At 63.9% G+C, this 19,817-nt stretch overlaps 1 protein-coding gene across 30 annotated transcripts in view; it reads left to right on the forward strand.

Annotated features, from left to right (window-relative positions):
* The window catches only part of ABLIM2 (actin binding LIM protein family member 2), a 105,021-nt gene that overhangs the window by 14,380 nt on the left and 70,824 nt on the right, over window positions 1-19,817 (forward strand). For 5 of the 30 annotated variants that reach the window (XM_036328058.1, XM_036328110.1, XM_036327932.1 and 2 more), the window contains exons 1-2: window positions 6,226-6,368; window positions 15,119-15,262. In XM_036328058.1, the coding sequence (XP_036183951.1) occupies window positions 6,344-6,368; window positions 15,119-15,262 (169 nt within the window). In that variant the 5' untranslated portion in view covers window positions 6,226-6,343. Of the gene's footprint in view, window positions 1-6,219; window positions 6,369-15,118; window positions 15,263-19,817 lie in introns of those variants that run through there. The other 25 variants (XM_036328065.1, XM_036327998.1, XM_036328100.1 and 22 more) reach the window with 11 other exon arrangements.

Raw genomic sequence — 19,817 nt, forward strand, 5'->3', positions numbered from 1 at the left:
GACTCCTCTGAGTGCCACCGTAGGGTGTGTGCCCGTGACGGCTTATCTCGTCGGCACAGTGTCCTCGGAGGCCCCCGTGCTGTGGCCGGTGTCGGTGCCCTTCCTTTTACGCTGCACGTGCTCCGCGGAGTGCCCTCCCCTCCGTCGATGGGCACTGGGTGGCCCTCACCGTTGGCTGTTGTGACCGATGCTGGGGGACAGACCCCTGCTTGGCCGGTGCTCCGAGGGGCCGTCCCGCTGGCTCTCCTGCCTCCACCCCCACTGAGCCACTCGCTCGGCCACTGTCCGGCCGTCTGTGCCCTTTCCCTCGCTCCTCCAGAAGGGACGTGGGGTCCCAGGCTCAGAGTCCTCCGAACCACCCAGCGCCTGCCGGCCCCTCCGGGCTAGTGGCCTCGGAGAGCGGAGAGCAGAGAGCGGCAGCCTGGGGCCCCGAGGCCTGAGCCGACCCCTGGCCAAGGCCGCAGAGCAGGCTGCCCCAGGCCGCGAGGTGTAAATTTAGCCTCGCAGCTGGAAAGTGTGCCGCACCCTCCTTCCTGCGCTTCCCTCTGCCGGGGAGCGTGAGTCAGAGGGAGCCATTGTTGTCAGGTTCCCTCGGGCCCCCCAGTGTCCGGTGACCCAGGGATTCCACGGGCGAGGGACCCCTGACCCACACAGCTGGCCCCGGGTGGCGGGGTGGGTGTCGGCGGGCAAAGCCCCTCCAGGCCCGCCTCAGCGGGCCCTCCCTGCTCTGCTCTGGAGTTTTGCTGCCTGAGGCGCAGACAGCACTTGGCACCGTTTATAAAATTGTGCTAAAATAAACCAACATGAGACTTGCCACCTCAGTTGTCGCTGAGCGCCCAGGTCAATGGCATTGGCACAGTCACACAGCCGCGCGGCCGTCACCACCACCATCTACGGGCTCTCCATCTTCCCACACTCCCCCTCCCCCACCCGCACCGTCTGCTGCTGCCCGTGGGGCTGACTCCCAGACCCCCCACCCGTGGGGCTGACTCCCGGACCTCCCATCCGTGGGGCTGACTCCCGGACCTCCCACCCGTGGGACTGACTCCGGACCTCCCACCCGTGGGGCTGACTCCCGGTCCTCCCATCCGTGGGGCTGACTCCCGGTCCTCCCACCCGTGGGGCTGACTCCCGGTCCTCCCACCCGTGGGGCTGACTCCGGACCCCCCACCCGTGGGGCTGACTCCCGGACCTCCCACCCGTGGGGCTGACTCCCGGTCCTCCCACCCGTGGGGCTGACTCCCGGTCCTCCCACCCGTGGGGCTGACTCCCAGACGTCCCACCCGTGGGGCTGACTCCCGGTCCTCCCACCCGTGGGGCTGACTCCCGGTCCTCCCACCCGTGGGGTTGACTCCCGGACGTCCCATCCGTGGGCCCACAGTGCTTGTCCTGTGGCTGCTGCTCTCACTCAGCACCGCTCACCCCACAGCAGGGGCCAGTGGCTTCCCCTTGCGGCTGGATAATGCGTTTCTCTGTTCGCTCATCAGTGGACACTGGGTGGCTCCCACCTCTGGCTGCTGTGCGTGATGCCGCTGTGACCCCGGGGGCGCAAACCCACGGCTATGGTTTTAATGGTCGGGCAGTGCTCCGTGATGGTGACCTCATACCGTCCTGGGTCCCACCCCCAGCAGGGACTGGTGTCCGGCCCAGCAGAGCACTTGATATGTGGAACTTCACGCACCTCTCACCACAGCCCTGTGAGGTGGGCGCTCTCGTGTCCCCAATGTACAGATGGGGAAACTGAGGCCAGCACGGTGGCATGACTTGCCTGCGCTGCCAGCCTCGGGGCTGGGTGCTGGGTACTCAGTGGAACCCACGTCCTCACTTCTTGCAGGGCGTTCCATTGCCGTGTGCATTGCCCCGTCCTCAGTCGTGCGTTCAGACATGGCGTGGGCCCGCTCTGCGCTTGCCCTGGGCTGAGTGAGACGCCAGGCGGGGTGCCACCTCCAGGAGCTGGCAGGACAGGAGCCTGACACACACAGGCAAAGAATAGGCGAGCCACTGTCCAGGCCTGCACAGGGCCACAGGGGTGTGCGTGCAAGTGTGTGCATGTGTATATGCACCTGTGTGCATGTATGCAGTGGGTTTGCATCTATATGTGTTTGTGTACACATGTGTGCAGGTGTGTGTGTGTGTGTGTGTGTGTGTGCATGCCAACTCTGGCTACAGGTGGGGAAGCAGGCCCAGGAAGGAGGACTTTCTTTAGGGGCAAAGCCAGGTGTTCTGGTCCCAGATATTCTGAGCCCAGGTGCTGAGCCCAGATGTTGTAAGCCCAGGTGCTCTGGTCCCAGGTGTTCTGAGCCCAGGTGCTCTGGTCCCAGGTGTTCTGAGCCCAGGTGCTCTGGTCCCAGGTGTTCTGAGCCCAGGTGCTCTGGTCCCAGGTGCTCTGGTCCCAGATGTTCTGAGCCCAGGTGTTCTGGTCCCAGATGTTGTGAGCCCAGGTGCTCTGGTCCCAGATATTCTGAGTCCAGGTGCTCTGAGCCCAGGTGCTCTGGTCCAAGGTGCTCCGGGCCCAGGTGTGTCTGTCGCTGAGGTCCATCTCCGGGATCTTGGAAGGTGAAACAGCAGGTCCTGCTCGGTCCTGTTCCCAGCGGCATTGTTTTCTTCATCAGTTTGTCCCCAACTTTTAATTCTGAGAACTTCTGAGCACATAGAGAGTTGCAGAGAGGAGCAGCGCCCTGGCACCTTGTCCTGCCTTCACCTGGGAAGTGTCTCTCTCCTGAGCCGTTGAGTTAGCTGCCTTTGCACACTGGCCCCTGGGCGGCTGGTGCACGTGGTACCGGCACGCCTCCCTATAGAGCCCGCGTCCCCTGCCCCGAGGTGTCCTTCACAGGCCCTGTCTTCTCCTCCAGGACCCAGTGCAGGAGCACCACTGCAATCGGTTATTGTCTGTGCCGTTCGTCTCCTTTGTTCTAGAATGTTCTTCTTCCGAGACGCTGACAGTGGAAGAGTGCAGCCTGCTGCGCCGTGGGATGGGTCCGTGTCTCGGTGGCGGGAGCAGGCTAAGCGGCGTTGGCAGGAGGCCCCGTGGGACTGGGAAGACCTGTCCGGCGGTTGTAATGCTTCTCATCTCCTAAGCAGCTGGGAGATGAACGGAGTGAGCGCCGGGGCCAGGCCTGCAGTGACCAGTGGGCCGCCTGGGCTGTCAGGGAGGTGGGGCGGTGGCTGTGCCAGGAGGGGCGGGGCGGGAGGGGGCAGCACCGGGGCCACTGAGGCCTCCCTAGACCCCCCACCCCTTTCCTTTCTGGTCACAGCCCCTTCCCCAGCCCCCCGCGAGCCAGACTGCTCATGGGAGGTGGGGCACGGGGGGAGGCCGTCATGACGCCCAGCCGCCAGGACACCCTCCTCGGGTTGCGGGGAGTCCTTTGGGGCGCTGTGAGCCCCGCCCCCTCGTGCAGAGGGCGCGTTTCCGTCTTTTCTTTAAAGCATCGTAGTTTTCCCTGGGCCCCCGCCCTGCAGGGACGTGTGGTGTGGGGTTAGGATAGAACTTTCTACGCGGCAGGTGGCGACCCATTTACGGGCCCAGAACCAGATTAGTGGGCCGCGTCGGTTACGTAAGTCGAACTGAATAGAGAAGCAGCAGAGCCCAGCATGGGAGCGAGGGTTTGGTACGTATTCACGCACCGTCCGCACCAGGCTGAGGCGTGACCCTCCCCAGCGCGTCCTCACCCTGGCCCCGGTGCCGCATTCGGAGAAGAGTCTTCGCCGCTGGGCGTGAGCTCAGGTGCTGAGATGGGACGGGGTCCGGGTGAGCCCTAAGTGCAGCCAGTGTCCTTGGAGGAGAGGCAGAGGGAGGCTGCAGACAGACACACAGACCAGAGGGGACGTGGCTACGGAGGCAGAGATGGGAGGTGCGGCCACGAGCCACCAATGCCGGTGGCCCCTGAAGCTGGCAGACAGGGCCAGGGCCCCCCAGCCTCTGAAGGGAGGGGCCTGCCACGCCTGGTTTTCGCCCAGGGAGAGCCATTTGGGCATCTGGCCCCCCGAAGGAGGAGAGAATAAGTGTGTGTTGTTTTGAGGCCCCCTTTTGTGGTGCTTTCTCACAGCGGCCCCAGCAAACTGAGCCACGGTGTCCTCGCATTGGCCTGCGGCCGGCTGGGCTCAGCTGGCCAGGCTGCCCGGGGGGTGGCCAGGCCCATCTCGCACCTTCCTCCTGGGACCCGCGGGCAGAGTGTTCTCCCAGTGGAGCGGGTGCGAGGTCTGCGGCCCAGACGCTGCCTGGCGCACGGTCACCACCCCCGTGCCATTGGCCAGGACCAGCCTGTGAGCAACACACGGTCTGGGACCGGACGCTGCCCTGTGCCCCCGATGCCAGCAAGGGCGAGGCACACCTGTGCCGGCCACCTCCGATCGCATGGCCCTTCCTGTGTGCTGACGCCAGAGCCGTGTGGAAGCCACGGGCCAGTGACAGGGAGCCCGGCTCCAAGTGCATGGTCTTAGGACCCGGGACCCCGAAGTTCACGGGTTTCAGGGCCCCAGCTCCGCTTCCCTGTGACCCCCCCACCCTGACCTGCATCTGGAAGGTGCGTGGGGGGGGGGGTTGGGGGGCAGGATGGGAGCTGCAGTCGGACACAGGTCACACACAGTGGAACCCCCACCCCCGCCGGACTCCCGGGCTCAAAGCCTGCGACCTGTCACGGTCACAGCACCTGCTCAGTGCCTCCCGGGGAAGGAGGATGGGAGTCCCGCCTGGGGATGAGGCGGCCCGTGCACTGTTGTCACTGTCGCCACATCGTCCCTGCCCTGAGCTGGGCACGGGGCCGCAGGGCATGGGCAGCAGAATAAGTACAGGGAAACGTCTCATTCATAACGAGAGGAGGGCACTCTCTGCCGTGGATGCCTCGTTTGTACCACGCGTGGGCCCTGGGCTGGAACGTGATGCGCCAGGAGGCCTTGCCGGCCTGTCCACTGGGCGCGTCCGATCCCGCCCGCCCACTGGGCACAGCTCCCAGAGCTCAGACTGGGCAGCCAGGGCCCCGCCCCCACTCCTGAGCGCTGACGGGGAGGTGCCCACGGGGCACGTCACTGAGGTAACCCTCACACCTCCGAGCTGCTCCTCGTCCGCCGCGGGTGGGAACTGTGACTGTGATGCCCCAGCGCCTCTGCGGTGGGTCCTGGCCCGGTCTGCTCCTGGCTGGGTTTGCACCTGGGTTTGCACACGCCACACGCACCAGGAACCGCGATGATGCCGTGGGCTTGCTCACTGCGGCCACGGGCTGGGTCCAGGGCTGTGCGGCCACTCACACTGCGGGCAGGTCAGAAATAATGTCCACCTCCCAGGATCTTAAAGCCAAAACCAGCAGAGGACAAGGGACGCCTGGGGGACCAGGGCGTCAGCCAGACTCAGGCAGGGGCCCAGCACAGTAATTCTTTAAATACACACACACACACACACACACACACACACACACATTGATTGATTGATTTCAGAGAGGAAGGGGAAGGGAGAGAAAGAGAAACATCACTGATGAGAGAGAATCATTGATCGGCTGCCTCCTGCACGCCCCCCACTGGGGATTGAGCCTGCAACCTGGACACGTGCCCCGATCGGGAATCGAACCCGGGACCTCCTGGTTCATAGGTCGACGCTCAACCACTGAGCCATGCCAGCCGGGCCCAGGGCTGTCTTTCATGCCCACGGACTCCCATTAGTCACCCGAGCGTCCTAGGCCTCAGTTTCCCCCCAGTGCATGGGGCCATGTAGAATAAATGAATGGGAAGCAGTCCCTCTAAATTCATGTCTACTCAGAGCCCTGTCGTGGGGCCTCACGTGGAGTGAAGGTCCCTGCAGATGTCCTGAGATGAGGGGGAGATGGCGCCATCCTGCTTAGGGTGGCCCTGCGATGCCCTTATTAGAGACGGAAAGGACACACGGGCGCCGGGAGAGGCCTCCTGAGGACAGTGGCGGAGATCGGAGCGATGCGGCCACCAGGCCAGGACGGCTGGAGCCACGGGGGCCGGAAGAGGCGGGGAGGACCTTCCCCGGAGCCTCAGGAGGGAGCGGGGCCCGGCCCCCACCGGCCTCCAGGACCAAGAGCGCCGTGTCTGTGGTTGAAGCCCCGCGTGTGGGTGTTGGGCAGCCCAGCCCCTGGCAGAGACGAGTGGATGGGAGGGCGTGGGAGCCGCTCTGCCCCTCCCCCGCCCTCAGAGCGCCTTTCCCGGAGCCCGGGAACAGGTGCGCGCGGAGCCTGGCCGTCTATTTCAGGGCGTGGGTGCCAGGGCGGCAGCAGCCACGTGACCCTCTGGGTGTCCGTCCGAGCCGTGCTGGCCGCAGAGGCACCCGCACCAGACCGGCTGCTGCCCGCAGCCTCCACGGTGCCGCCCTCCGGAGAGACCACGCTCCATGGGGATGCCCGGCGGGGAGACGGGTAAGGCCCCAAACCACCCCGTGCATGAGACCGTCGCCGGGAGGAAGGCGCGTTTTTCTAACGGGAAGGCTTGGGCCCCAGGAATAAACTTTGGGGGCCCGACAGGAAAGGAGGCACCCAACTGAGCCCCACTGTTTATGAATGTAGGGGCAGAACTTATGAGAGCCGACTATATGCCAGGCTTTGGGACTTTGTGGAGTGGCCCATTTTACAGGTGAATAAGCTGAGATCAGGGAGGGTAAGGTGGGGGCACCGGATCGAGATCTGGCTCCAGTGCCCTTTGAACCCCACTGGGCGGAGTCCCGGGCCCACAGCCTCTGCACCAGCCCCTCCCTCCTCCTTCCCTCCCTTCTTGTCCTTTAAGGCGGGGATCTCAGTCCGGCCTTTTGCTCCCCGGGGGCCACTTGGCAAAGTCTGGCGGCATTGCTGGTTGTCACAGCTTGGGGGCGGGGGGTGCTCCAGGCATGGGGGGCAGGGTCGCTGCTCAGCTTCCCGCGATGCCGGATGCCCCAGCACAGGGTTGCCTGGCCCCAAATGTCAGCTGAGCTGAGGTGAGAGGCCTGCTTAAGGAATATCATGAAAACCAGTCCTCCTGGTGTTGACACGAGAAACGGCCATCTGCAACTTAGATAAAAACAACCGGTCGTTCTCATCGTCTCATCGCAGTGAGGACGCCTGGAGGGGAAGGCTCCGGACTTGGGGACTTGGGAGCGGAGACGAGAGGGGATGAGATGGAGGAGGGGTGGGGGATGGCCTGGACCCCCAGAGGCAGAGATTGGGGTGCACAGGGAGCACCTCTGTGAGCCCGGCGTGTGCAGGGGTGGGGTCCAACCTCATCTCGATCCTGAAGTGCTCCCACCCTGGTCCTGAGCCTCTGTCCTGGCACAAGGCTCTGTGCCCGGTGGGCGCCTCCGCTCTGGGCGTCGGGGCAGAGCCTCCCCCTCAAGGGCACACTCCTCGGCCGCGGGTCTGTCCGGACGCAGGGCCAGGCCTGTGTACACCCCCCCGTCAGCGCCGTGCGCACCAGGGTTTGTACTGATGGAGCAGCTCTGGGCTGGGGCAGTGCCCTCCCTCTGGCCTGACCCCTCCGCGCCCTGGTCATTCATGTCACCGGAAGGGGCCTGGCCCGGAGCGGGCTGCCCGGGGCCGGCCAGTAGAGTATGGCTGCTTGACTTTGTTCAGGAAAAATTTCGTAACATGAGTCCTGGTGATTTTTAATATGTTTTTATTGATTTCATAGAGGAAGGGAGAAGGAGAGAGAGAGAGAGAGAGAAACATCATGGAATGGCTGCCTCCTGCACCCGCCCCCCCCGCCCCCCCCCCAGGTCCACCAGGGATTGAGCCTGCAACCTGGGCATGTGTGCTGACCGGGAGTCAAACCGGCGGCCTCTTGGTTCCTGGGTTGATGCTTAACCGCTGGGCACCCCGGCCGGGCCTGGCGATTTTTAGAGGACGTTTATTAAGGGGACAGTGAAGCAAGGAGGGGCTTGGGCTAGAAGCCACAGGAGAGGGACGAGGTGGGAAATGGGCTCAGGCAGGCTGCTCGGGCTCACTAGGAAGTCAGAGGAAAGGGGGCCCTGGGGACGGGGTCCGGGGGGGGGGAGCCCGGGATGAGCTGCCGCTGCCAATGCTCCCCTGGCTGCCAGTCTCGTGGGGTCCCCTATGGGGTGTGCCTGAGGGGGGAGGAGGGGGCGATGGCACCGGTGCTCCTGGGAGGAAGAACGCACCGGGACCTCCGTTTTAAGGGTGTTGAAGGCTGGGGGTTTAGAAGAAGTCTTAGGGGAGGATCCCAATAGAATAGTCATCCGTGTTATGCTGATGTGCCAGAATGAGACTCATTGCCTAACTCCATCTGTCCTGTGTGGTTGGCACAGTGGCACTAGTTGGAGTCCTGCGGCCTGTCTCCCTGAGTAGGTGTCCCTGGTTACAGAAGAGAGGATTTACTAGTTGGCTGTAAACTGCTTGGCCCTTTAGCTCTGCCTCAGTTTCCCTAGTCTCTTGTCCTGGCTTCCTGGCCTGTTTCATTGGGGCTTGTCACTGCCCGGGGCCCCAAGGGCCCCGTCTGTAAAGGGGTGACTGTTCCTCCCTCCAGGGTGTCAGAGTGAGCACAGCAGACACTTGGATTTGTTTCCCGAAGCCGGTGGCAGGGGCTCCCCACAGTGGGCCGGACGCGCCCCGTGCGGACCGGCCTTGGGCTCCAGTTGGCTTGGGCTCAGGTGACGCCTCCTGGCCTGGCTGGTGTGCTGATGGTTCTGAAAATACCCTGGACTCCCAGAGCCCAGCCATGTGATGGTGTCCATTTCTCCAATGGAATTTCCATGCTGGAGGTGGGGCGGGGCCCCGCCCAGCCAGGGACACTGTGTCCTTCACGCCCTGTTGCGTTTCCCCCCGATGATGGCCAGTAACGCCGACGGCAAAGAGCAGACGGGACTGCAGTGCAAACAGACACTCCCGTTCCCAGTTCTCAAATGAAGTCGTGGCATCGCGTGATAAAAATAGCCGCGACGGAAGCGAGGTTCTGCTCCCATAGAGCTCTGTAAGCGCAGAAACTAAAAAACCAAAGACCTCTTAGAAGAAAACAGGGAGAGGTATTTGCGATCTCAGTGAGGCAATGGTTTCTTTTCTTTTTGAAAAATATGTTTTGTTTTGTTTTTTTTTATTGATTTCAGAGAGGAAGGAAGGGAGAGAGAGAAATAGAAACATCAGTGATGAGGGAAAATCACCGGCTGCCTCCTGAACGCCCCACGCTGGGGACGGAGCCCACAACCGGGCAGGTGTCCTGAATGAGAATCGAACTGGCAACCTCTTGGTGCACGGACGCCGCTCAGCCGCCCGAGCGTCACCAGCGGGCGGCAGGGGACTCCTCAGCATGGCACCAAGACACGAGCAGCGCAGAAAGTATACCTGAGTTCGATTTCATCAACATTCGACACGTTTTTGCGGCAAACCACCTTATGAAGTAAACACGGCTCACAGAACGGGAGGTAGCATTTGCCAGTCATGTATGTGATAAGGCAGCGGTTCTCAACCTGTGGGTCGTGACCCCTTCGGGGGTCCAATGACCCTTTCACAGGGGTCGCCTAAGACCATCGGAAAACACATATATAATTACATATTGTTTTTGTGATTAATCACCGTGCTTTAATTATGTTCAACGTGTAACAATGAAAATACATCCTGCATATCAGATATTTACATGACGATTCATAACAGTGGCAACATTACAGTTATGAAGTAGCAACGAAAATAATTTTATGGTTGGGGGTCACCACAACATGAGGACCTGTATTAAAGGGTCGCGGCATTAGGAAGGTTGAGAACCACTGTGATAAGGGAACTTGTGTCAGGAATATAGAAACGATGGATAAACCAGTCATAAAAAGACATTCCAATTAAAGGGGCCAAGGACCCCAACAGTCGTTTCCCCAAAGAAGACACAGATGGGCCCCGCTTCCCTGTGTCCCGCGGAGGAGGCTGGGTCCCTGTGGCTTCCGTGGGGTTGCAGTCAGAGCCAGTGCCCAGCATCTCTGTTCCATGCGCTGGGGAGTCCAGGCCTGCGTCTGGCTGGCTCAGTGCGTGCCCAGCTGCCGTCCTGAGCCCGGTGCCTGCGGGGCCCCCAGGGCCATGGGCCACGCAGCTGTGGAGGGAGCATGGGTGGGTGTGGAGCCAAAGGAACCAGAGATCCAAGAGCGAGCCACGAGCCAAGAGAGCGAGCGCCGGGGTTTAGGGGAGTGTGTATTCCCAAACTCCCGTGACCTTGCAGTGGCCACGCCCATTCTGGCCCCTGATCTCGTTCCCAGGTGTGACTGACGGGCACCTTCCCTGGTCACCCACCTTCACTGCGCATGCGCCTATCCCCCTTCGTTGGACCCCCCCCCCCCCCCCGTGACCTGTGGGAATGGGCCGAGGTTCCCTGGGGGCGGTGACGTTGCAGCTTCCTGGTGCGGCTGCCAGATGACATGCCAATGGTGTCTGGTCTCCCTTTGCTCCTTCCTGTGATTCATAACCAGCGAATTACAAGAACCATCTGGAGGTCACGGCTGCGGCCCCATCTCAAAGGCCTGGGCAGGAAGGGGCGGCGGGTGACTCTGAGCTGGCCAGTGCCTGCCTGGGGCGCGCTGGCCGGTCCCGAGCCCCACGAGCTCCCTCACTGGGGTGTCCTGTGGCAGAGGCCTAGCTCGGCCCACAGACCCTCTTGGTGGGAGTTGACGGTGGCTGTGGAACCCTGTGGCCCTGGTTCGAATCCTGGCTGTGCTCTTCCAGCTCGTGACCTGGGTTGGCGGTGGAGTTGCCGAGCGCAGTGCCCGGCACACCCGGGCACGAGCCCCGAAAGAGGACGATGCCCAGAGGCTGTGACTCACCCCCTGCCGGGGCCCTGTGCGGGGCTCGAGTCACCCGGCGCGTTGCCTGCTTCTCATTAGGTTTAAGGGACATTTACTGGGCATCTGCTGGGTGCTGGGCTCTGGGCGAAGGTTGAAGAACCAGGCGAGGTCACTGGCTGGCCCAGTGGGGCCGCCTGGCCAATGGCAGTGTGACCCAGGCACAAGCATGGGCCTGGGAGCCCAGAGACCCGAGTCCTGGCCCAGCCTGCCGGCCCTGGCATCTCCCCGAGCGCGCGCGCGCGCGTGTGTGTGTGTGTGTGTGGCGGGGGAGGGGAGGCGGCGGTAATGGGCCCAGATGCCCGCTAAGCCTGACCTTCCGGAATGCGACCCGTGAGATCCTCAGATGCCTCTCCGGTCAGGAAGGGCTGCTCTTCCGGGGATGAAATATCACCCTCGGGGCGTGGGTGGCGAGGGCGCCGGGACCAGCTGCTTGAAGCCTGAGTTGTCCCAGGAATTGCCGGGAGCCTGGGCTGGAGCCCATGGGAGCCATGGCCAGCCTGCGCTTCCGTCGCTCACGGCCGTGCCTCTCCCAGCTCCTGCCTCTGGAAGGAGCCCCCCACCCCCTAACACCCTCTGAGCCCCCACCATGTGCCAACCTGCCCCGTCACCACCCTCGAAACAGAGGGACAGGTGCAGAGCAGACGTGAGGAGGGGAGGACACAGCACGCAGCTCCCAGGCCCCGTCCCTGGTGGCGAGGACCCACTGCACCCGCGGGGCCATGGGGAGGGGCCCCAGCGATCGCCGGGCGGATGCCCTCGGTCCCGGTACCAGCCTGTGCCTCCATCCAGAGCTGAGCCTCCGTGGGGGGGGTGGGTTCCCAGTCCCGATCCTCTCATTCCCAGCGGGCCTGGTGCTGCAGTTCCATTATCACCGGATTACACAGCCCCGGCCCTTGAGGGATTGATCCAGCCACTGAGTGTGTGCTCCGTGTTATTATCACAGCCGGGGACCCGGCAAACCCAGTGTTAGAGCCAATCTGGAAATTACAGTGACACCAGCCTGCCGTGCTGGTGTGTAGTCTCCAAGGTGATCGTTTCTCCCAATCTCCCCCGCCCCCCCCCCCCGAAACTGTTTTACAGACGATTTCTTAGGGCAGGTATTTTTAGGTTATAGAGAAGTAAACAGCCCTAGCTGGTGTGGCTCAGTGGATAGAGTTTCTGCCTGAGGACTGAAGGGTCCCGGGTTCGATTCCAGTCAAGGACACATATGTGGTTGCAGGCTCGACCCTCGGCCCTGGTCAGGGTGCATGCGGAAGGCAGCTAATCGATGTGTGTCTCTCACATCAATGTTTCTCTCTGTCTCCCCCTCCCTTCCACTCTCTAAAACCCAATGGGACACATCCTCAGCACAGGATTAACAACAACAGCAAGAGAGAAAGAAAACGAAGTAAAAGCAGTGTTTCCGAATCCCCTTTTTTAAAAGAAAAGTTGAACAGAAAGTAGAGTGTTCCCAATACGCCCCCTGCAGCCGTGTCCATTGTTAACCCACATAGGTGGTGGCTTTGCCTGCAGCTGGTGACCCCGTTCGGATGCACCGTGTTAACTGAAGTGGGCGCGAGGGCGCTCCTGGTGCTGGCGTTCTCGGTTTGGACAAATGCATACGACATGTGTCCACCAGCACAGGGTCACGGAGCCATTTCTCTGCCTGAGGGTCCTCCGTGCTCCCCCTGTGCTCCCGCTCCTCTCCCCACCGACAAGCACTGAGTTTTCACTGTCTCCGTAGCGTTGTCTTCTGCCGCGTGCCCTGTGGTTGGAAGCACAGTGCGTGGCCTTCTCGGGTCGGCTTGTCACTTAGCAACACGCATCTCCGTGCCCTCCACGCCTGCTCGGGGTCTGATGGCTCATTTCTTGCTAGTTCGTTTCTCCCTTTTTTATTTTATTTTTTCCGTCAGAGAACATTTATTGGGTAAGTCACAGAGGTGGGGAAAGTCATTCCTAGAAGAAGTGGGCTTAGGAAACAGGTGGTGGAGGCCCAGGAAGGGCCCTTGGAGCTTGGGGGTAAGGAAGCTAATGGCCACGTGCTCGGGGTGGGACTGGGGAGGGGGAGGGGGAGGGGAGGGATGGGGGTGCTCCCGGGAGGGAGGGTGCACTGGGTCCTCCGTCCTAAGGGCTTTAAGGGTGGAGATTTTTTGTGACATTCACACTCCAGACAGAAATCGTGGCCAGAGCTGCCCATCGCTGTCTGGGAGCCGCGTGGAGAGAACCGTGCCGTGCGCGGTCCTGGTCAGTCTTGCGGCGGCCACGTGCCAGCGGGGCCACCTCTCTGGGCCCCGGCTGGCCCAGCAGCAGCAGCACTTACTCCGCCGGCCGCTGTAAGGGGCGGGGCCTCTGCGAAGCCCCCTGTGCACGGCGGACTCCGCGATCGGGCAGCTGCAGGAGGAGTGAGCCCATCTTTGGGGTAAAAGGCCCATGCCACCGCCCACAAGAGTCACAGGCGTGATCCAGGGCCAAGCGGGCAGATGGGCAGGTGCGGGCTGGCCGGATCACCTGCCTGCACCCCTTATACCTGCAGGGAGACAGGTGTCTGTCGCCACAATGCAGTGTCTATGTCCCACCACCAGGGGGCAGCACCCTGCTCACCCTCACAGGCCCCAGGTCCTCCCAGGAAACCATGTCTTAAAGCAGCCCCTGTCTCCCCACCCCCAACCCCATACAGCTCCAGGAGCCAGGAAACTGGTGATTCAGGCCATGGGATCTTGAAAATGACAATGGCTGTTGGTACTGAGCACGGAGTGTCTGCTGCACCCTGGGCTGACGCATTTTTGTTCGTGGCCCTGGCACCTCCCGGGCAGGGGATGTGGGTGGAGGGTGGATGCACAGACAGATGGAAGTCTGGGAGTTCCGGGCCCCAGCAAGTCGGAGGTGGGGCTAGGGCTGCACCCCAGTGTCTGACGCAGCCTGCGGTGCCTCCAGGCCCCAGGGCTCTGGCACTGATGGGGGAGGTGCGGGTGGGGGGGCGGGTGACGTCCCCCCCCCCCCCCCCCCCCCCGTGCGCACTGGGCCGTCTCCAGCAGCATCAGCACGTGCCTGTGTTCTTGTGGAGATGAGCGCGTATTGTCCTTTGTGTGCCTGGGGGATGAGACGATAACAGTGGGCGAGCCTTGTCCCCCCGCCCCCACAACGTCCATTTGACCTCCGACCTGGACTTGGTGGCTGTCAGCCCCCTGAGCCCGGCAGCGGGCTGTGCAGGGCGGGAGCTGGCACTGTCGGTCTCGCCACGGCTCGCTCCCCACGGGGCGTCTCAGGTTCAAGCCCAGAGCCTCACCTCTGCTCCTCCCGCCCGTGTGGTGTAACCGAGGAGGCAGCCTCTGCAGTTACTCTACAGGGAGAGGGAGTGTGGGCATGCGATGCCGCCGCCGTGGCTCCGGACCGCAGGCCGAGCTGAGTGCGGTCTTCTGGCTCCTCTGGGAGCGCCAGGCGGGCACTGACGCCGGGCCCCGTGCCACCGGTCTCCCTTCCTGCACCGCGTCTCCAGGCAGCGTGGTGCCCCGTCCCAGACAGCTGGCACCCCGCTCCCCGTGGGGTATTCAGAGCCGCCTCCTCGGAAGGCCTGCTGTGCCCAGCATGGCCCGGGCCCCGTGCCGCCGGCCAGGGCAGTGACCGCAGGGAGGAGAGGAGCCTCGCTGGCCGGGTGGGCTGTCGGAGGTGGGCTCCGGGGGGAGGGCAGGCTGGGAGCGATGTCCTCCTCTGGGGATGGGCCTGGCAGGCCTGGAGCCCGTCGGTGCCAGTGCTCAGCAGGTGTGGCTTTGCGAAACTGGTCCTGAGTGGGAAGTGGGCCTAGCCCACTCGATCTGTGTGGGCCTCTGCCACTAACCAGGGTGACTGCGCGGGGAGAGAGCGGGTCCCGGCCCCGGCTTCCCCGCCCGGCTCTGCCACGGGCTGTCCCAGTTGCTGCCCAGCTGCCTGCACCAAGCGCCTCCCTACACCCCCTCAGCCCGGGCACAGCAGCAACATCCAGGTCCAGGTCCCGGCACAGGAGGAACAAGGGGCCACAGAGGACTGTGCTGGGTGCCTGCCTTCGAAGGGTGCTGGGCCCCTGGCTGCAGAGGCCTGCGCAGCTCCCCGGTGGGGTTCTGAGGCCCTAGGACCGGGGCCGTCCCAGGTCAAGGCTGCAGGGGCAGGGCCATCAGGGGGAGGTAGTGATCTCCCCGTCCCTGCAGGTGTGCTCACAGGCAGGGGGCAGGAGCCCCTCATTGGGGTTGACCACGTCCGACTCCCATGGGCCCCCAAGCAGAGGAAAGCCTGTGCCTGATGCCCCTGGGCCTGTGCTGTGCAGGGGGGAGTGGGGGAGCCCGAGTCCTTGCCCTATTGCCGGCTGCTCGCCCGGTGCCTGTCTATCCCCCGTTAATGCGGCTCCTTTCCCCACAGTGTCGGAGCCGCCGGCGGCCCTGGGCGCCCTGGAGAAGCCGCCCGGCTCGGCCATCCTGTGCACCACCTGCGGGAACGTGTGCAGGGGTGAGGTGCTGCGGGTGCAGAGCCAGTACTTCCACCTCAAGTGCTTCGTCTGCAAAGGTGAGTGTCCGGCCCGCCCGGCGGCGGCGCCTCCAAACCGGCTGTCGGTTGCCATCGGCTCACAGGCGTGTCTGGGCAGCGGGCAGACCTGGAGCCTGGAAAGCCGGGTCCAGAGCCTTCCTACGGCAGTGCCATCTCATCAGTGTGGCCTGTGCCACCCACAGGTGTGACAGGAGTCCCAGGGGTCTCCTCACGCAGCTGCACCCCGTCGAGGACTCAGGTCCAGGGGCTGAGCAGCGGCCATGGGGGCCCAGGGTGGGTGTTGGTCCCTGGCGTCAGCTGTGTGGGGGCGCCGGGCCACACACGGGCCCCGCCTGGCGTAGGAAGAGAGCATCGCCATTCGTGCCGAGTGAAATGGCCTTCGTTGTCTCTGATGGTAAAGATACCGTGAGTGATACCAGCGATGAGATGAAAGTAAAGCAACACATTGTGAGGAGTCCCACCAAGAGCTGGGCCCGCCTGCTTCTCTCTCTCTTTTTTAAAATAGGTTTTTATTGATTTCAGAGAGGAAGGGAGAGGGAGAGAGAGAAACAGCAATGATGAGAGCGAATCGTTGGTCGGCTGCCCCCTGCACGCCCCACACTGGGGATCGAGCCCACAGCCCGCGCTTGTCTGGGGCGGGATCCAGGCCTGCCCCTGAGAGAGCGACCGCGCCTGGTCCTCTGGGGTGTCCACGGCGGCGGCGCCCCCGGGGTGAGCGAGGCAGCAGTGAGCCCGCGCCCGAGGACCTCTGCCTGCTGCCACCGCGCCGCTGCCCTGCGCTCTGTGTGCAGCTGTGCGTGGCCCACTGTTTGGAGCGAAAACTGGAGACCCCGTCACGACTCCCCCCTCCTCCCTCCCAGGGGAGGGCCCTGAGCCAGCCTGGAGCCTCCCGTCCCTGGAGGGTCACAGTCAACGGGCAGACCCTGGGCGGCTGGGGGGGCCAGTGTCTCAGGATGGGCACCCCCACAGCTGCCCGACCCTGGGACCCTGGGACCCTGGGGCCCCACCCCACCCACCCCTGCGGGTGCTGCCCCTCCGTCTGTGGGCTTGGTGGCTGCCAGGGATGGTGCTGAGGGTCATGATGCCCCTGAATTTCCTGGGTCCATCCTGGCTCCCTGGTGAATGCCCCCCCCAGCTGTCCCCCAGGCCCCCCACTCCCTGCCCTCAGGCAGGTGCTGGGGTTCTAGGCGGGGATAGGGGCACCCAGAACAGAGGCATGGGGTTCTGTTTGGGAGTTGAGGTGAGGGTACCAGGCACAGCCTGGGAGCATGTTTTCTGGGAGAGGATGGGGCGGAGGCGGAGCGGTGCTGGGAGCGGAGCCGTGAGCATTTCCGTGGGCATTTCCGTGGGCAGGAGCGCAGTCCACCTGCCCCCGCAGGCGCTGCCACTGTGAGGCCTGGAGTGAAGGGGACACGCAGCCGGGAGGTCTTCCTGGAGGAGGTGACCTGCCCTGTCGGGCCTGGGCCCTGCCTGCCTGAGGGGTCCCTTCCCTTCTTCAGAGCCCCGCCCGCCGGGCGATGTGTCTGGCTCAGTTTCCCTCCATAACGACCCATCGGCTCCGTTACTGAGAAGCAGAGCCCGTCAGGCCGCTGCTTTAAAGCCGGAGAGGAAGCGCCGTGTTTGAAGGGTTGTTTGTAGCGCGAACCTCAGCAGCACGTAGAAGGCGTCGGCGCCGAGGACGGAGCCTCACCGGGCTTGACCCTCGGGGTTTGGTCGGATGTGGGACCTGCCCCGGTGCCCCTCCCACGTGTCACAGGGAAGATGGCGCTGCCCCCTGGGCTCGCCTCCGCTGAGGACTGTAGGATCCAGGCCAGAGCTGCCCTGGGCCGGCGAGGGGAGGGTGCACAATGCCTGCGCCCTCGCCTTTGGGATGTTCCAGGCCTTCGTGGGAGACCCCCCCCCCCCCACCAGGCTTACAGCCCCAGGGAAGCTGCGCAGAGGGCGGCATCCGTCGGGCACAGCTTGTCCACAGCCCGACCCCGGCAGGGCGTGCCAGGAACCGGGTCAAGCGGGAGAACCGCGGGAAGTCACCGCGGGAGGGGCCTCCGATGACTCGCCCGTTATTCCCGGTGGCGAGGCCGAGGCCGAGGTCAGGATAGAGCAGGCAGCACAGCCCACCAGCCGGGCCAGCTCGCTCCGCTCGGGGCGGACCCCCGGGCCCTCTGCTCCGTGCCCTGTCGTCCTCCTGCCCCAGCACAGAGGGGCTGCGTCAGGCTCCGGCGAGCTGGCCTGGCTCCAGCGTTTACAGGGAATCATGCTGCACACACGTGTCTGTCTCTGGAGCATGCATGTCGAGGGCGGAGGAGTGCTCCCATGAGATACGCTCCCCACCGTGCCCGCCCACATCTGCCCGGATTCCTCCGGGTGCGAGGCCCACGCGGACCAGGCCAGCCCTCCGCTGTCGGCATTTGCGCCGATCCCACCCGGGCACCCGGCCAGTCGGTTCCCCAAACCTCTTCCCTGAGTCCTTCCGACAGCCATGCCAGGGGGGCACCGTGCACATGTTTTACAAATGAGGACTTTGAGGTTCAGAGAGGTTGAGTGACTTGGCCCAGGTCACACAGCGGGGAGAGCGGGAGTGAGGGCTCCAGCCCAGGCTGCCCGTCTCTCCAGCACCATCTGCCCCAGGGCTCATTCCCCACAGGGTCGGTGTGACGCTGCAGCCAGCGCCGGGGCCGGTCGGCCACGGGGAGCCTGGTCACTTCCTCCCGGGGCCAGGAGGTCGCCAGTGGGTTCCACATCTTTAGAGTCAGTGCCATATGGTGTTCCAGAAAGTGCCTCCCACCACGCCGCCCCTCCTGACCACTTCTCGTAAATGCCAGCGAGTGCCAAGGGCTGACACGCAGGCTCACCCCGCTGCTCCGCGACCCCTGTGAGGCACGACACTAGCAATGATCTTAATTAGGGTTTTCTCAATTATCCCTGAACTTGGGCTTCTAGCAGGCCTGTCCGTACCAACCTCGGTGAGCACAGCAGCCAAGGTTCGATCGGCAGCCACGTGACCGGGAGGAAGTGGCAGCTGCCCTGGGCAGGGGTGACGAAGGCGAAAGCGGCCTTGGTCCCTGTCCTGGTGGAGACTCACGTTTCCATGGGGCACGAGGTCCATTACACACTTCGCCCTCCAGGGGGCAGTCCGGCCGCCATGCCCTTGGGAAGATGGGAAAACAGCTGGATGCAGAGGCCGGGGTCCAGGGCCTATTGGTATAGGGGGCGGGTGCAGAAAAAGGCCATAGATCTCCTTTGAGGCCCGGAGAGCCTGTTCCTCCCGAGGGGGCACATCTGCTGGCCTCTGTCGTGATGCGAGACTCAGCAAAGGGTCCCACTCTCTGGGGTGTGAGCAGGATTCAAGTCCGGGCCCTGGGTGAGCGACATCAGCACAGCCGGCCTGGCAGTCCCCCGACAGCACTCACGTCGCCCCAGCCCCTCTGTGCTGCACGTTCACCTCTGCGGAGGCCCAGAGGGGTCAGGAGCTTGCCCAGGGGCGCACAGCGTGGCACACGGTGGAGCCGGGGACCAAATCCAGCGGCTCCCGCGCCCGGCCCTCAGCGCTCAGCCTGCGCCTGGCCTGTGCGAGGCGCTGCCCCCCCTGGAGAAGAGGAAGGAGGGACCGTCCGAGGCCCTCGCGGCCGTCCCAGCCCACGGCACATGCAGCCCTAGCGCCCGGGAAGGGGCAGGGAGCCGCAGGAGGGGCCCCCCACCCTGTGGTGAAGGGCTGGGCTGGGCTGGGGGGCCCACGCGGGGGGCGGGGGGCGCTGATGGAGCGTGAGCCGAGGGAACGGCTGACCAGACGGAGACTCTGCGGAATCAGCTTCCATGCTCCAGCCTCCCCAGTGCTCGCGGCACCTGGCCTCCCTGGGAAGTCGTCTGTGGTGGAGGGAGGTGGCCGGCCTTGTCCCCGGCTCCCGGGGCTCCACGCAAGGCCCAGGTCAGGAGTGGGGCTCCCTGGATGAGACCCAGCTCTCCCATCACCACCGCCCGACCGTCCAGCGCTGCGCTCCAGGCATTTAACGCCAGGATGTGTGCCACGTGCTGTCCTGATGGCTCTGTACTAATCGTCGTCAGGGTAACCCAGCCCCGAGCCTCACTGATGCCTAGAGCCTCGCGACCACGGCGGCTCCCAGGAGACCGGTGTCCCTGCCGACGTCCGAAGGGGCGCGGGGAGCGGCCGGCACCTTCAGTGTCAAGTGCCTGTGTGCGTGCAGCTCTCCCGGACGAAGGGCGCGGGGAGAGCCCGCTGTGTGGGAGCCGGAGGCGGGCTGTGAGCGGCTGGCAGTGGTCTCGCCCTGGCATCTACCTCCCACCGGATGTGCTCAAGTCCAGGGATGCCAGTCGGGCCCTGGCCGTTCTGCTCAGTTTGGCCTGCGGAGCGAAGGGTCCCGGGTTTGGTTCCAGGCCGGGGCACATGCCCGGGTTGCAGGCTAGGTCCCTGGTCAGGGGTGTGCAGGCGGCAACCGATCGGTGTGTTTCTCTCACATCGATGTTTCTCTTATCTTTCCCTGTCTCTTCCACTCTCCCTAAAAATCAATGGGAAAGTATCCTGGGGTGACGATTAAAAACAAACAAAACCCCACAA

Source organism: Myotis myotis, unplaced genomic scaffold, assembly GCF_014108235.1.
Source record: "Myotis myotis isolate mMyoMyo1 unplaced genomic scaffold, mMyoMyo1.p scaffold_m19_p_1, whole genome shotgun sequence".
Taxonomy (NCBI): Eukaryota; Metazoa; Chordata; class Mammalia; order Chiroptera; family Vespertilionidae; genus Myotis; species Myotis myotis.